At 35.4% G+C, this 18229-nt stretch overlaps 2 protein-coding genes across 21 annotated transcripts in view; one reads left to right on the top strand and one right to left on the bottom strand.

Annotated features, from left to right (window-relative positions):
* The window catches only part of lmo7a (LIM domain 7a), a 33387-nt gene extending 32549 nt beyond the window's left edge, over window positions 1-838 (top strand). For all 20 annotated transcript variants that reach the window (XM_083536490.1, XM_083536491.1, XM_083536487.1 and 17 more), the window contains one exon: window positions 147-838. In XM_083536490.1, the coding sequence (XP_083392616.1) occupies window positions 147-169 (23 nt within the window). In that variant the 3' untranslated portion in view covers window positions 170-838. The remainder of the gene's footprint in view (window positions 1-146) is intronic.
* Window positions 839-12857: 12019 nt separating this feature from the next.
* On the bottom strand, window positions 12858-14771 carry kctd12.1 (potassium channel tetramerisation domain containing 12.1). Its single transcript, XM_083535956.1, has one exon. The coding sequence runs from the start codon at window positions 14581-14583 to the stop codon at window positions 13708-13710; it is 876 nt and encodes a 291-aa protein (XP_083392082.1). The 5' UTR covers window positions 14584-14771; the 3' UTR covers window positions 12858-13707.
* Between the last annotated feature and the right edge of the window lie 3458 nt (window positions 14772-18229).

Raw genomic sequence — 18229 nt, 5'->3', positions numbered from 1 at the left:
TAGTTTACTGGAGGGACTATTCTTCTAAAATATTAATATTAATAATGTTTTTCATTTAATTTAACACCATTCTACATATCAGTCAACCTAAATAAAAATAATTCTGGATGTTTTGGCATCATGAAAAAACTGTGTTCCCTCTACAGCTGGGCAGCCCACTTCCATGTGACCTCATTGGATTACAGCAGATTGAGGAAGAACCTGGTCCAGATACATGTACCATGAACACTATAATTAAAGTTAAACATTTGAACAACATTATGGGATGGCAGTAAAGATTACACAATAAACATCTGTGCTTTATTTTTGCTTATTAGTGTGGGAGAGGTAAAGGTATATGTTTCCAAAAAAAGTATTACTGACTATGCTTGCACAAAGTACAAGGGATATGAATTTACTTAGAAGCTAGCAATGTATTGGAAATAGTTAGCACTGTGTTCTTCACAAATGGAAGCTTTGGATAATTTGTCATGATGGACAAATAGCAGGAAGGCCTATTTTGTAGTCATTTGTTTGGAGTGATAGAATCTGCTGGGGTTTTTTTTTTTTCTTCATCGCTTTCAAAGTCTATCTTCATCAGAATTCTGCATGTTATGGTGTGTTGACAATTATTCTGTCATCTATTCATCATTTTGCCTTTATGTTTGTGATGGGGGAAAGATGATTTAGAATAACTATATTAAAAATATATTTAAAAGTGTCATGGTTTGTTGGAAGAGTGTGTTAGAGTCAATTTATCAAAACATCAGAATAAGATTTTCCACAAAGTAAAATAATCAGATACATAGAAAAGTAATTGTATTTACCAGTATTTCTAAATAAAGTTACAAAACCAAAATGTATGGTGTTTATTTTTATTTATCTGCAGCTTAGTACCTCATACAGTTATACTGTATGCTTCTGAGCTGTATACTGTGTGTGTGAGTTTGTCTGAATTTTATTCAGCCCATAATCTATTTTGTTTGTATCTATGGATTTCTACACTTCTCAACACAATGGTTAATGTGTGTAGAGGAAAAATGCTATGGTCTATACCTGCACATTATATGCAGCTGATAAAGCTATATTGATGATGCCTCTGTTAATAGCATTTCAAATTCCTTTCACTGGATCTAAAGGGCCCAATGATATTTCAGCATGACAATGGCCCTGTGCGAAAGTGGTTGTAGTGTCCCCTACAGGAGTTCTGACCTCAAACTCACTCAACATCTTTGGGATGAACTGAAATGGCACACCAGAATGTTCTAACAGCAAAAGGGGGAATTAATCTGGTATGGGATGTTTAAAAAATTGTGTGAGACACTCAGATGTCCACAATTTTTTTTTTCTGTAGAGTGCTGTAATAGTGCTTTTGGAAAGAAAAAAAAAAAACATGTTTTTTTTTTGCCATTTTATTTATATAATAGATACATAAACAGTCACATTCTTTTGTATTAGATTCGTTTAGTTGCTGCTTTATAAGATCTTAACTTGTAATGCTTTCAGAGCTTTTAAAATATTTAGTATTCTGATTCATTTAGAAAGAGGTGCACAAAAAAAAAAAAAACCTCTAAAGTCCATGCAAAATAGATCATTTATATGCAGCCTCACAAAGACCCTGGGTATTGCAATTGACTGTCAGACAGTGATTGAATATTCACTGAACATTTCTTTGTGAGATGAGGATTTCCTCATCTCAAACACCCACCATCCCCTTCACACTATTGCAGGTGGAATTCAGTGTAATTTTAGTAAGCATCACTGATTGCACTTGAATCATTTACCAAGATGTGCATATTTAATTTTAACATCTCGTGTAGTGCAACAGTATCATTGTCAAACTAATGAGGCAGATTGAAGAATGTTTTACAGTATGTAATAGTACAGTATGTAAAATTGTAAAACTTGACTTATACAATTTCTTTTTTTAAATAAAGAATAATTAAAAATGCTAATATTTTATACTTTTTGGCAAGACTATAGCATTTGGCACAGAACTTTGTACATTGTCAGGGTTTTATATTTGAACCATGAAAATATTTGTCCAAGATATGATGTAAATATGTAAAATGGTCAGGAGACTAGATCTTGCAGTGCTGCTTTATTTTCAGTAAAAGTGAATGCCTAATCTTTAATCTTTTAAAAACTTTACCACAATATTGGTTTGAATTGATTTCAGGCTTATACATCGACCTTGTATTGGATATATACTTTAGATTCATGTCTGTTTCTTCCGATAAGCCAAAGTATATTCACACAACATGGATAGAAAAAGTTAGCAGCAGATTGTTTCTGATTGTTGTTGAAAATAGATTTTCATTATCAATTAAATCTGAATATTTTTTACATAGTTTTATTGGATTAATATGAATACCAATGTTGTTCAGATGATCCAAAAAATAATTTACTTTGGTAAATTAAATATTAATGCATTCAGTTTTTTATTGACATCTTCTAGTGTGCCTTTTTTTTAACATCATACCTGTCAAGGTTTGTTAAGATCGTGTCCTTGTTTATTTGATCAGTTTAGGGAAGTCTGCATGTTCTGCTGAAAATCACAATATTGTACAGATTGCTCATTATACCAACACTTAATAAGGTGACAATCTCATTCTTATGACCTTCAGTAATTCTTTGGATGATGCATTGTGTTTGCTCTGTCCTAAATCACCAAGAGGAGGCATGTATGTCTGAATATAAAGTGCCTTATGGTGCCTGAACGAAAGCTTTTCTTAAGGAAAAGGAATTATTCATTCAGGTGTGAGAATCAAAAAGGGATTTGAAAAAGGTCAAGGCCTCTATTTCACAGTCAAAATGCGAGAGGTGAAGAAGAGCCTGCTATTGGCAAGTTCTTATTACATTTTTTTATGAGAGAAACTGAGTAGGCATGTCTGATCAGATATTGCCATTTCTTGTGCTGATTTGCAGTTTCCCTTGTTGGCATAATTCAGATATTTTTGATAGAAAATCTTACTGAATTCTACTTAGTCACAGCTGGGAGATGTAGATGATGTAGATATTTTGCTTTAGCCCAGCACAAACCTTTTCTGCATGCCCAATAATATTAGACATGCAGAAAATGATGAAAATAAAAACATCATTAAATGTCTTAGTAACATGTTTGGTCACTTCATACTCATACACAGAACAGCTTTAGTATACCCTGAGATTGATTCTACATAATGAATAATTTACTTTGTTAATCCCAGAGGGCAATGCAAAGGTTACAGCAGCAATGAAAAAAAAAGCAATGTGTGTCATCTACAGTATGCAAAGTATTAAAATAAACATATTAGTAATGAAAATTGTAGAATAAAATATTGGATATTGAATGAATATTTTTATCTACACAAGTCTCTGAATAATAATCTAAATGTCGGTGCAGTACTTTAGTAGCATTTATGGAGACATGGAGATATATCAGCGGAGTTGTGATCAACAGAGTGATCATAGTTGTACAGTGCAATAATATAAGTAATATGCAAAATGTAAAAATTGTCTAATTAGGATACACTAAGAATAGACACATGATGAACGGTTTTGTTTTTTGCTATAACAGAGCTGAATTAACCTGTTCGACCAACAGAGAACAGAGCGCATATTGTATTTTGCTCAGGATAATAGCTTTCTTAATTTCTTCCTTTCCACAACTACCTCACAACTGTCCTGGGGACATTATCAAACTGTTTTATGAGCACTTCATGCCCTGTGAATAAAGACTGCCATTGTAATAGTGACAATTTCTATCTGGACAAAAATGTTTTCAGAATAATTATGTATTGAATTTCTTTGACACTTTGAGAAGTGGTCACAAAATATGCCAAAAAACTGCACCAGAACACAACAGAGCCACCATTTACTTTTAATTTTGTCATTTGTCTGTATGTGTATCCAAACTAGCATTAAACAATATGAAATAGTAGTGATCAATGTAGGTTTGTTGTCACAGTCAGTATTGCCAAGAACTGGATGTCGTTCCGGGATCCTTTGTAAGCTTTCTATATCCTGCCAATGCCGTCAGATGTAATTTCCCCTCGTCAGTTAATTAGAATTTTATCAGGAAAAAACTTCAAAGTCAGTGCACATTTGAAACTGCCCTTTTTATGTCACCCATATCAGATTATCTTTTAAAATATTCAGACTTCTGAAAGGGCAAAAGGATGACATGTAACATGGACTTCCAAAGATCAAACATTATCAGGCCAAGAAAATAAAGAAAGCAATTTAGCTATATAACAATGTATCCAAATAACTTGCACTAAATGTTTGAATATTGATTTCTTAGAAAAATGTTGCTATAAAAAATATTCCTTCTCCTTTTCCATTAATTTTTTACAGTAAATACAATACAACTCTGATGCGCCAAAGACTTTCTGTTGGTCTTGTGTGAACTATTACAGTTGCCCTAGAAGTAAACATAGAAGTAAATGTTTTAAAGTAAACATTTCAGTGGTTATCAAGTAGTATCAAATGATGTGCCAGGCATAGGCAGGATGAAATTGTAAGGTCAAATTAAAAAACAGCAAAATACATAAATCCAAAGGTCTTATCAGAGTCTGAGACCTTTTACAGGTAATAAACACATAAACTAGGCTTGAATTGACCGAGAATATTGTGCACATAATAAAAAAGGTTCAATAACTTTCTTAGTTACTGAATGTAAGTGTTCATAAGGTCAAGTTCTGGGACTCGGAGGTGGACAGCAAGCAACAAGTTTTTCTGATGAAATATAAATCTAAAATGTCTTGGGTTGGCCCTCAGCACCTCTCAGATGAGGTACTGCATTCTTCCACTTCAACATCTAAAGAAAATTACAACAGTAGAATACTGGATATACGTGGATCAGCAGAGACAAAGACGATCTTAATAAAGGAGTCAGAGAGTACAAACCTTTTTTTAAGTGTCTGTGTGGACTTACTTCAGAGAAATGCCTTCCATTTGCATTGGCACAAAGAAATAATTCTAGTCCAAAACAACTGGAAAGAGAAGGCTTTATTAAGAGGGCAAGTTACATGATTCACAGCAGCCAAAACTAATCCATCATATCTAGATAATAATTTAGATAGAATTCAAGTGAATGTTAATGGTAGAATGATGAAAGTTTGACTAATATTGTTTTGTTGTTTTAGACGTTTTTGCATTTAAACTGAATAAATTATCTTTTGTCTTTGAAGTATTAACAACCAAATGTGCTTCAGTTGGATAAAAAGCAATAATTTTATATTTTTTGTCAAACATGTATTTAAATAAATTTAAGTGATAGAAGACCCCTGAAAGATGCCTGTCTGTATTCATTTTTCTTTAGTTCATTTCTTTACTTGCCTCGAGGACAACTTACTTTAAAAAAGAAGGAAACAAAATCTGTTATGTATGTCAAATGATTACTTTTTTATCAGAATCTGTAGGGCCTGAAATTCAGCCTGATTTAGCAGTTTACATCTTAAATAATTTCAATGGGAAATGCATGTTCTGAGGTCAGACACTTTTGACAGGCTGTCCTGATGATAAGACATGAATCAGTAGGAAACAGATAAAGCATGACATGAAAGAAAGGCTTAAGCTTGGCATTAATATGGATTTCAGTCTATAAAGCCAGTGACTGTGTAAAAATCCCATATATAGATTATATATAGAATGTTGATCATTTAATAATAAAGATAGATATTACATTAGCAGAATGTTTAGACTGTCTGCAATGCCACCAGAACATCTATTCATTCATCTTCAGTAACTGCTTTATTCTGGTCAGGATTGTAATAGAAGAAAAAACTCAAAGTACATGAAGTAGCCCAAGGTCAGGTTTAATCTTGGAGGCCTGTCACCCATTAGAAATTCACTTGTTATTAAATGTAAAATAATTACAGTCATTGTTCAAATACTGAGTTACTGGTAAAAAGCCTTTTCTCCCACCTAAGAATTTTCATTAGTTCTGCAGGTCCTCTTCACTTAGCTGCTGCTACATTGATTTGATCAAAATGCAACATTTGTTTCTTTTATAACCGTTCACCTGTGTGTCTTGCACTTCTATTTTATTATTATTATACTTCTGCCCTCTTAAAATCTCATTTAATCTCATTTAGAGGCTGAATTGTTATAAATGAATGAAGCATCTAAATTCACTGTGCTTTTTATTCTAATCAGTCCTGTCACAAGTACATTTGCTAGGCTCACTGAATTTCAGTTATGTTAAGCATTAATGCAAGAAGTGTCTCAGTGGTGACATTTTCTTCATCCTTGTAAATATGCCTAACAATGTAAATAGAGTATAGTGACTACACTTTAGAGTGCTAAAATTAATTGCATTATAGAACAAAGATCCAAAATTAAGGACAGAAGTGAAGAATGATGAGCATGTCCCTGATGCTATAGTACATTTAATGAAGTGTACTTTTGCACTTATATAGCATGACGTGAGACACTGTCTATTTTCCAAGGACGTTTGGTTGAATCTGAAACTTTCCTAATGTTGCTGTCCAGGGTATTGGATTCACACAAGAAAGTGGTGTTACATGATTAAAATAATTTTGCAGAGTATTCCACTTATATTTCACATATGCATATTTTTCAGTGTAATTGATATATACTTTGTAGAGAATACTGTATATGATACAGGCCTTTACGGTACAGTAACCAGACATTGCCCCTTGTAAAGACTTGCTATATTTAGCTTCTTAATCCATAGTGTATAAATGCAGAATAAGTCGACTGCTGCAGTCTCCTATTCTTTCCTTTCACACATAGTCCTCTGTCAATTTTGTAGTTGAATTTTTATAGTGGTTGTGTTAATTGCTCTTACATTTTTTTCGGAGCATTTAGTATCTAAAACAGTAATTGAATTTCTGTTTTTATATTTTCTCCTCTCAAATATTTGTAAATTCTAATGTATAAGCAAATTTTGTGAAAGTCCAAACCTTTTGACAAACAACTGATCTGCACAGAAAATGATATTTAGAATAGATTTCCTTTATACTGTGTTTATTAGGCTATACATTTTTCTATAAAAAAATTTTCGAAATAAAGGCCATTATAATCATCATGTTTAAAAACGTTTTCTTTATACGTTTTGCCGAGTGTTTTTGTGATTCATGTTGCATGCTACATGTTTATGACTATGATCTTACATGAATGTTTGCAATGTTACTGATGTTTCATGAGCAGGCAGAAGCGGTACCTAATCAATAATTATTTTAAGGTTAATTTAATTAATGTGGGAAATAAGAAACTCTAAATGGCTTTGTCAAAGGCACTCTCTGCATTTAATGTGATTATAGCTGTTTCTAATGTTTGGTGTGATGAATGATGCACCAAGTTACGTAGACTGTGCAGGTTAGTATTTGATGTCTGCCTTTGATTAAGCCAGTTTGATCAGTGTGGATTAGTGAAGGCAAATCCTCTGTTACTTTGCCCTGTCAATATCACTTCCATCTCAGGTCTATGTGCACACTGCCATTTGCAGGCCTCACATAGAGAAGCAATAATTTATTTCTATGATGGGTTTGGAGAACAAGGAGGCATTCAGAGTGAACCTTGGAAAAGTCTGTGTAGAACATTATCAAGTAATACAAGTTATTACAAAAATAAAAACCATTGCATTAAAATATGAGTCATAATATTACTAAACAAAGCAGACTGCTGTAAGGAAATTTAGAGGTTAAAGAGAATAAATCTTATAGATTACACATGCATGGTCATGTGTGCACTGTTTTTTATATTCTGGTTTGATATTAAATCAACACTGCAAATGTAAAACAGTAAAATGCAGAATGCATGTTTCTCTAGGAAACGGATTAGGAAACACTCACCATCATCTTTGAATAGAGCTCATGTTTGCATTTCAAAGCAGGACATGGCCACTGGACGTAAGAACATGATCAATATTTTATGCTTGGTCATGCAAATTGCTCTTTTAAATAATAAAAAAAACATTCTCTCTGATGTACTTCCTAGTTTGTGTGAGGTTTCTGCCTTCATTTATGGTGGGGTTTTTTTTAGAGCTGAAAGTTGTATGGTGTATTTGGAACTATGTATATAATTTAACATATAATATGTTGGGCATAAAAAAGAATCTTAAGAAATCATAATCATAAAGACTATGCTAATTTCTGTACTTTTCTTAACAATATGCAGGTATTAAATATTCTTTCAAAACACTTACTGTATGACTTCATAGCCTACAGGTCACTTATGGTTTCAGTATCTGTCAACCAGAAGATGATGGAGCCTGGTTCTTTTCTTCCTCATGTTGTGTAAATGAGTTTCCTTTTAATGGTCGCAAGAGATTATTATCATTATTATTATATTACAAACAGGAAATTATACATTAATACTGAATAGTCCCTCTAGAACACTCTGATTAGTAATTATCTCACTTCCAATTCATTCGTCCCCTGCACTCTAGCAAACAACATTTATTTAGGAGCATGGACGCACCAAGCTGAAATCAGCTAGTAAAAAAGCATGTTAATTGGGAATTGATTAAGAGCAATCTCTTCCTGCTTTTCTTTCTTGCATCTTGCATCAGTAATGACTATGCTTGGTTTAAAGGTGACCTGAGGCAGATACACATCTCAGCCCTGAGAGTCATTTAAAATTGTAAACATGTTTAATGGCCTGCTGTAACAGAACGCTGACACAGATGGTCCATTGTCAAAACAACTTTTCAACAGATTTATTCCACTGAGGTCAGAACTGTTGTTAAGTGACTTGTTGTTTAATAAACAAGAATTTAATGTTTGACACAAACTTAAAGGCACACAGAAGGAAAAAAAAAAAAACATTTGTTATGTGTCCTAAATTCATCTGTCAAAAAATCCTAATTCGTCAAAAGTCAATTATTCAGTTAAAAAAAAAAAATATATATATATATTTTTCTATGATTGAGCTGAAAAAAGACCAGTATAAAGTTATATTTGGTTTTGTGGTTGTGACTCTGAGCAGATAAGACAAGTCAAGTCAAGTCAAGTCAAGTCAAGTCAAGTCAAGTTTATTTCTATAGCGCTTTTCACAACAGACATTGTCTCAAAGCAGCATTACAGAAATCAACAGTCAAGGTGAATGGTGTGCATTTATCCCTGATGAGCAAGCCTGTGGCAACTGTGGCAAGGAAAAACTCCCTTAGGTGTTATGAGGAAGAAACCTTGAGAGGAATCAGACTCAAAAGGGGAACCCATCCTTATTTGGGTGACATCAAGTGTTTGATCATAAATCTTTCAACAATACAGAACACTGGAGAGTGAGAACTAGCATGAGCACTGGAGTGTGTGATTATAGATAATGTTCTTTCTACAGTCTTATACAGTCTTAATGGTTATAAAACTAGGAGCTCCTGAGCAACTCATAAAATAGCTCAACATTTGTGATCATCACAGATCCAACACCAGCTTCTCTATATTGCCAGAGCCTTTAAACACACATTTTGAACGTGTAGCATTAAATGAACACATTTCTTCTTTCAAACATCTTTTAACATCGAGTTTTTTATGTTATTTTTCCCTGTTTGAACCATCACTGACATCACTTTACTGATCAGATCAGAGATTGAGACAAAAGAAAATGTTAGAAATCAGTAAAAAAAAAACAACAACTATTTTTTGATGAGCCAACTTCAGATAAATGATTTGCATAAAATCTTGTCATTAGCTGCAACATTACCGAATTTTCTGAAATCAGAATTTCTGGAATATTTAATGTTTAAAAAAATGTTTTAAGTTTAAGTTTTTAAACCATTTTAAGCTGAACTACAGTCACTTTTGTGTCTATGCTTAGCAGTTCTGCTATAGTTATTTTCAAGGGTTCAGGTCAATAAGTGAGGAATTGATTGCTCACATGCCTAAACAGTCATTCCAAAGATCTTTAGTTCTGTGAATCCTAATTTGCCTTATTGTGGACAAAAAAGCTAACCGAGCCAAAGCCACCAGGGCTTAACAGCTGTTTCATAGAAATTACAGAACACCTCTCCTGATCTGTACTTTGAGGGATATAATGATATTTGATCTGTGAGATTCAGTGAATACATGCCAGGCAGCCCATTTGTTTGAAAAGTATTGGTTTTTTGCTCTATTCATTGTAGTCTTTATATAGCTAAAGGGGGATGAACTTTGTATCATTGATTCATACTTGGGATTTCTAAAAAGCACAATCATGTCCTGTAAAGCTAGATTGAAAGGTGTTCGACTAAATGGACAGGCCACAGCATTTATGGTGAAATTGTTCATCTTGACAGAGATTGGTTGCCATGGAATTGCTATTTATTGAAAGCAATTGGCTCAGCCACAAGAAACGTTATAAGTGCATATTGATTTATTTTCATGACATCAAAAGAGATAAAAAAAAAAATAAAACTTTAGTAAGATACATTTATATATCTTTAATCCTATGTCCCCAGTAATGTAAAATAAATCACCTTGAATATTTACTTCTGTTTATTTACAGAAAATAATAAAACAAAATAATAGTACGAGTAGTAACAAGTATCTAAAAAGTATTTATGAGGGTTTTTTCTTTAGGGAAATTATATCACACTGGCATTTACACTGTGCTTGTAATGTGACATTAACACCAGGTTGAATTCAGCAGTTTTAACTTATCAAATCAAGTTTGTTGTTCAGACAACCTCTCTGAGATTCACTTTTATGTTAAACTATTAAACACTGAAATCTAATAGTTATTTATTTATATAATGATAATTAGTCATTTAATTTAAAAAAATATGTGAAATCATAGCGGAACCACATGACCGTTTTTATAAGAATACTCCTAAACATTGTATAAGAGATCCAAATATTGAAACCATCTGTTGTGTAATTTGTACTATTTCTATTTTGCTTGTGCATTTTTAGTCCTGGTTCCATGGAGAAAATATTGCCAAACACATATTTAATGCCAGTGAGCACACAGGGATAAAATGTGCTCATAGGCAAACAGAAGAGACACCATGAGCCCAGACATGCATGCCTATGTAAAACATGCTCACACAGATAATACACAAAAGGCACACATTTGCATACAAGCATAAACACATATACACAAAGCACTGTTGCTTTTGAAATTTGAATTTTTTTTTTCTCCCTGATCTGGGCTGATAACCATCAGGCTGCAATTTCATTAGTAAAGGCAGCAAATTATAAAAAAATTATACAGAACCCACACTCTTCTAATTTTAAGTGTGTTTATTATGATTATATATGATCGCATCATTATGACGGAATAGAAAAAGGCAAAGATGTGCAGAAATATCTTACAGAGTGTCAAATGTAATATGAATTAATGTGATTGTTGTATTAATTTTAATTGTATGAAAGATTTTGACTGAATATTAAAAAAAGGTCTTTACTGAAAATATGCTTATAAAACAGGGTACACTACTGAATCTCTGAGGGGTCTAAATGTGAAAAAACTGTTTACACTCCAACACAGGACAAATGGTGTATAGTCAGTTTTGATCAAGCTTGAATTTGATTCCAGGTATTTAATAGAATTTTAGAGTGGCTACATATTTCTTCCATAGAATAAAGTGATGTTTTGGGCAAGCTTCCTGATTGCCCCTTAGTAAAAGGATTGCAATATTATTCACTATCAAGTGTAATGTGAAGCTTTTTATTTTTGTTGTTTTTGAATAAACAGTAAAGTAATGGGAAAATGCAATAAATAGTTATGAATGACTCCATTGAACTTTGAGTTTTGTTACTGTATATGCAAAATACAAGTGGTGTTTCATAGCAAATAATTTTTTTCTAAATGTATGGACACATCCACTACACAAAATGCTTCAGAGAATAAACACTGTTATTTATGCAGAAACATATTGTATCTATTGTATAAAGGTCTCAATTGTCAGATAGACAATTAAAGCAGCTTTTGTTGTTGAATACCAAAGCATTTAGACAATTGCCAATGGAATATGTGGGTCTGAAGAGTCAATTTTAGCACAGAGCGTAATTAGTGCAACCAGGTTGGAGAGTTTGTCTTAAATACAACAGTTAGATTTGCAAATTAGGTGGGCTACTAGACAACTATGCAATCCAATATGTTTTATTCTTTTATGCACAACACCAGAATTCTAAGAAACTAGCATACTTTTAAAAGAACAACTGGCTGCCTAAAATAGTAAGAATGCATCCTTTATTCTGGCTAAGATAAACATCATCAGATATATTCCTGGTACAGTACCAGCAAATAATAAAGGAACATTTTCTTTTTAGGACACAAGGTTTTTCAATTTGTCCCTCAGGCAATCCATCCCCTTTCTCACTGCAGCTGGAACCTTTTGTTATTTACACTTGAAATGATAATAGCATCATAATTTGAGTACAGCTGCACCATTTGCATCTGAGCAACACATGCCAAATTTGTGTCACAAAAACAGATAGGATCTACACAGAAACACAGAGTTGGTAAATCTCTGGAAGCTGGCTCTTGAATATTTAGCATAGGAAGCCTTTGTAGTGTCTCCTACAAATAATATTTCCCCCAAGTTTTCTTTTTAGTAATTTCAAACCTTCTGAAAATTTACACCTCATTCTATGGCTATAAATAGACACAGCTCTGCTGTAGCTCTACATGTTTATATACCCGAGTTGTCAAATAAAGCACATGTTTGAGTTTTACTGTATCTTCTCACTTTTCACCTCTGTTAAAGTATTACATCATTAATAGCAAAAACTACTTTCTTTTTTAATGGCAAGAATGTGGTTTTATTTAATTTCAATCAAAATATACATTTAAATTACATTTGAAACACACACAGTTATAGGAAACATTAATTTAGTGCACAAGTCTTGACCAGTATTTAAATGTGAAAACAATGTATCATTAAGAGAAAAACTTTCTGTTTAGAAGCAAAAAAAAAAGTTTGTACAGATTAAAAGTGTAACCTCGTGTTTTTGGTTTCTTTCTTTTCTTTCTTTTTTTCTTTTCTTTTTGTTTGTTTTGTTTTACCAGACAACAGAAACGGTACCAAAATCATTGTAAACATTGCATGCAATAACAGAGAGTATGGCAACAGTTATTCATTTTTGAGTCTAATAAACAGATAATATATATTATAGGAATCCTCTGCTTCAGGTCTAGGGCATCATAAAAAGCTTTAAGCTACATCTTATTCCATTTTTTTTTCTTTGTGGAAATTATATCACGCTGCCATTCCTGTGCTTGTAAAGAGACCTCATCAACACGTTGAATTCAGCAGTTTAAACGTATCAAATCACATTTATTGCCAGAACACCTCTCTGGAAATAAATGAGATATGTATTCATTTGTATATTATCAAATTGATTCCAGATTATTTAAAGGAATGAGATTACATTTAAAAGGATTTGACATTTAATGGTAAATTGTTATAGTTCCTATATCCCTGTTGCGCTCTGTAGTTGGTGTAAACAAATCTCAGTGGGCAATATTACATAATTGAAGTTATTACCTGCTCAGGTATTAATTAGATTAGATTCAACTTTATTGTCATTGTGCAAGGTACATGACAATGATGTTGAATCTAATCTAATATCTGATGCACAGGTTTTTAGTGGTCATAAATTAACATCTACGCAGTAACTAAAACTCGGATATAAAGGAGCTTTTGTGATATGTATTTACATAACAATGTATCAGCATCTATAATGCTCATCTCTGTGGTTGAACTTCTAAATACCTAATACATTAATGTCTCGCCCCTCCGCGTTAGTAGACTTCTGCATGAATGATACACGTGGAGTTGTAGATTTCCAGTGAGTCTCAGTCCCGGCAGAACACATACTCTGTGTAACTCGTCCAGATTTTGTCCTCGCCGGGGTCGTTGCTCGCGTAAGCGCACGTCCCGGTGGAGCTGCACGCGACCATGCGGAAGCCGAACTCGGTGAGTCTGTCGAAAGCCTGCTCCAGGAAGTTGTACTTGAGATAATAGCGGGAAGTGTATCTCTCTGGAGGCCTGTCCGGGTCTCGGCTTTCGTTCAGAGTGTCTCCGAACACCTCTTTGGCGAGAGACGTCTTCCCGCACACGGTGATGCGCGCCACGCGCCTAAACTTGGCGTCGGTCTGAATGTCCCTCCCGATCGTGTACGAGCCCCGGTAGCCAATGGTGATGTAGCCCGACTTTCTGACTTCCGCCGAGGGCGAGTGCGCCATGCTGGGTGCGACGAGCGCGCGCGACGCGTCCCAACCGGAAAACGCGGCACCGTGCGCCATCACCTCCTCCGAGTCGCTCTGATAGCAGCTCTCCTTCTCCTCGCACACCGAGTCGTCCTTACTCATTTTAGGACTTAGGCGCTTGCACAGCTCTCGCAATTGAAAAAACTCGGCCTCCCTCTGCAGACGCTTCTTTTCTGGGAAGTATTCGGGAAGCACCAGGGTGAGGTCTCGCAGGTAATCTAGGATGTAACGGAAGAGAAAACCGTCCCGGTCCAAGAAGAAGCGCCCTTTGCTATCTCGCGCCAAGTCTTTTGGCGTATTCTTACTGAACATGCCCCATAACAGAGATTCCGGCACTGCTGTTAAAGTTGCGCGCCTTGTCACGTACACTTGGCCGCCAACATTTAGTTCGATAAATTCCGAAAACGCAGAGGCAGGATCTGCACCGTTAGTTATTCCGCGCTGTGGATCAGCCAGAGCCATGTCGTCTTCAGCAAAGATTGGAGCTGCTCGTAAATGTGATCTGAGAGAGGGGTTGGGTTGATTAAATAGGGTGCGTGGTTGGAGATGCACAGACTGCTAAGGAGTTCTAATCGATCACAAATGTTAACCCTATATCGTGAAATGAGGGACCTGCTGGTGGCAGGTGTGTCAGTGAAAGCCGTCCCTTATTCCATTGTGAATGTCGCGCGCGCACACACACACACACACACACACACACACACACACCCCTCTGGGGCATTATGTTGATAATGAAACACACAGAACATTAAACATAAAACAGATAATACATCATCAAAACACACGAGCAATGAACAAGCAAAAAAATTACTTAAGAGGTGTCTGGTTTTATTTGTTTTTTGTTTTTTCTAAGGAAATTTGTGCACAAGTGGTTGTTCATTTCCAAAGGATTTAAATAAATCCAAAAGGAAGGTTGCCATCTGGTGTCGTTACAAGGAATTCCAACATGTCTTGAAAGAGTTAAGAAACAGAACCAGCATTTGTCACATATACGTTAAGCACTGTGAAGTTCCTTTATTCACATGGCCCAGCTTATTAGGAGGTTGGGTTTGAGAGCACAGTGTCAGCTGCAGTATGGCACGACTGGAGTAGAGAGGGTTATAGGCATTGTTCAAAGACCCAACAGTAACAGTCCCCCCACTGCCACTCCAGCAATGTTCTCAATGGATCCCTGCCCCAGCAGACATTAATCATATATATATATATATATACAGTGGGTACGGAAAGTATTCAGACCCCCTTAAATTTTTCACTCTTTGTTATATTGCAGCCATTTGCTAAAATCATTTAGGTTCATTTCTTTTCCTCATTAATGTACACATAGCACCCCATCCTAACAGAAAAACACAGAATTGTTGACATTGTTGCAGATTTATTAAAAAAGAAAAACTGAAATATCACATGGTCCTAAGTATTCAGACCCTTTGCTCAGTATTTAGTAGAAGCCCCCTTTTGCTCTAATACAGCCATGAGTCTTTTTGGTAAAGATGCAACAAGTTTTTCACAACTGGATTTGGGGATCTTCTGCCATTCCTCCTTGTAGATCCTCTCCAGTTCTGTCAGGTTGGATAGTAAACGTTGGTGGACAGCCATTTTTAGGTCTCTCCAGAGATGCTCAATTAGGTTTAAGTCAGGGCTCTGGCTGGGCCATTCAAGAACAGTCACAGAGTTGTTGTGAAGCCACTCCTTCATTATTTTAGCTGTGTGCTTAGGGTCATTGTCTTGTTGGAAGGTGAACCTTCGGCCCAGTCTGAGGTCCAGAGCACTCTGGAGAAGGTTTTCGTCCAGGATATCCCTGTACTTGGCCGCATTCATCTTTCCCTCGATTGCAACCAGTCGTCGTGTGCCTGCAGCTGAAATACACCCCCACAGCATGATGCTGCCACCACCATGCTTCACTGTTGGGACTGTATTGGACAGGTGATGAGCAGTGCCTGGTTTTCTCCACACATACCGCTTAGAATTAAGGCCAAAAAGTTCTATTTTGGTCTCATCAAATGTAAGTCTCAGAGAATGTAAGTCTCAGAGAATCTTATTTCTCTGTTTTTTTAGCAAACTCCATGCAGGCTTTCATGTGTCTTGCACTGAGGAGAGGCTTCCGTCGGGCCACTCTGCCATAAAGCCCCGACTGGTGGAGGGCTGCAGTGATGGTTGACTTTCTACAACTTTCTCCCATCTCCCGACTGCATCTCTGGAGCTCAGCCACAGTGATCTTTGGGTTCTTCTTTACCTCTCTCACCCAGGCTCTTCTCCCCCGATAGCTCAGTTTGGCCGGACGGCCAGCTCTAGGAGGGGTTCAGGTTGTCCCAAACATCTTCCATTTGAGGATTACGGAGGCCACTGTGCTCTTAGGAACCTTAGGTGCAGCAGAAATTTTTTTGTAACCATGGCCAGATCTGTGCCTTGCCACAATTCTGTCTCTGAGCTCTTCAGGCAGTTCCTTTGTCCTCATGACAAATTTGCTCTGACATGCATTGTGATCTGGAAGGTCTTATATAGACCGGTGTGTGGCTTTCTAAATAAAGTCCAATCAGTTTAATCAAACACAGCTGGACTCAAATGAAGGTGTAGAACCATCTCAAGGATGATCAGAAGAAATGGAAAGCACCTGAGTTAAATATACGAGTGTCACAGTAAAGGGTCTGAATACTTAGGACTATGTGATATTTCAGTTTTTCTTTTTTAATAAATCTGCAACAATGTCAACAATTCTGTGTTTTTCTGTTAGGATGGGGTGCTATGTGTACATTAATAAGGAAAAGAAATGAAATTAAATAATTTTAGCAAATGGCTGCAATATAACAAAGAGTTAAAAATTTAAGGGGGTCTGAATACTTTCCGTACCCACTGTATATATAATGTTAACTTTGCTAACTAATGTAATACACTGTTAAAAAACAGCTAAGCAATTTCTGACCTATTTTACCATAGAATGCTGCTATTTGTATAATTCTTGGTGAACTGAATTTGACCAGATGTTACACTAAGGTGGTAAAAATCTGGCCATTTGCAGTCAGCTGTGGTAAAATACACAAAGGAAAGGCATATGTCTCAGCCACAATCAATTGCAGGCATCCATATGTGAATGTTGGCAAATAATATGTTTCACAACTTTGAAGCCAAATGAAAGAAAAGAAAGAAAAAAGAAAACATCAAATTTCCATTAATTTGAAACTGTAGTAACAGATAGATAAACAAATATTGGCTAAGAAACCAGATGTAGTAAAAAATAGATAATAAATCTTGGCTATTGCTAACCACACTATTGCACAACCTGAACTTAACACATTTACATTTACATTTGCGGAATTTAGCAGACGCCCTTATCCAGAGCGACGTACAAAAGTGCTTTGAGTCTCTATTAATGAATAAATCTACACTGGTACACCAGATTACAAACTTAATATGAATATAGCTCTTGAAATCTAAACACACACTCATAACTCAATACTAATCCCACTCTTAATCCATTCTACCATAATTTATTAATTATTATTTATACTTGACTGTATTATACTGTTTACCTGCTGTTTTTGCACCTTTGACTCTATTACACTGTTTACATGCTGTCTTTTGCACCTCTTGACTGCTGCTGTTTTTTGCACTACATTGTGTCTGTTTATATCCCAGTTATAGTTTTTACAGTTCTCCTCGCACAATACTGTATAAGCAAAGTATACAGTAGGTTTACTGGTCGGCGCTATCTCAGGTTTTGTGTCTTGTCTTGTGTTGTCTTGTGTTGTCTGTACTGTTTTTTTGTCTGCACTGTTTGCACTAGGTTGCACTCGATGCACTTTATGTAGCTTGTGTTGTGTTGTAGCTCTATGTTGTTTAGTGTAGCACCAGGGTTCTGGAGAAACGTTGTCTTGTTTTTACTGTGTACTGTGTACCACTGTGTTTAGTAAAAATGACAATAAAAGCCTCTTGACTTGACTTGACCTGACTTGACTTGACTTGACTTGACCAAACAGATAGTGTAAGCCTTAGAAAGAAAATGAGAAGCTGAGGAAATACAACAAACTGAAAAGGGAAGTAAAACGATTGTGGAAAGTTGAGAAATATTTTGTGACGTTCAAAGAAGCATGTGATTTTAAGACAGACAAGTGTT

Source organism: Silurus aristotelis (genome assembly GCF_946808225.1).
Source record: "Silurus aristotelis genome assembly, chromosome: 3".
NCBI lineage: Eukaryota > Metazoa > Chordata > Actinopteri > Siluriformes > Siluridae > Silurus > Silurus aristotelis.
The sequence above is the reverse complement of the archived record's forward strand: the minus strand, read 5'-3'. Positions and strand labels throughout refer to the sequence as shown.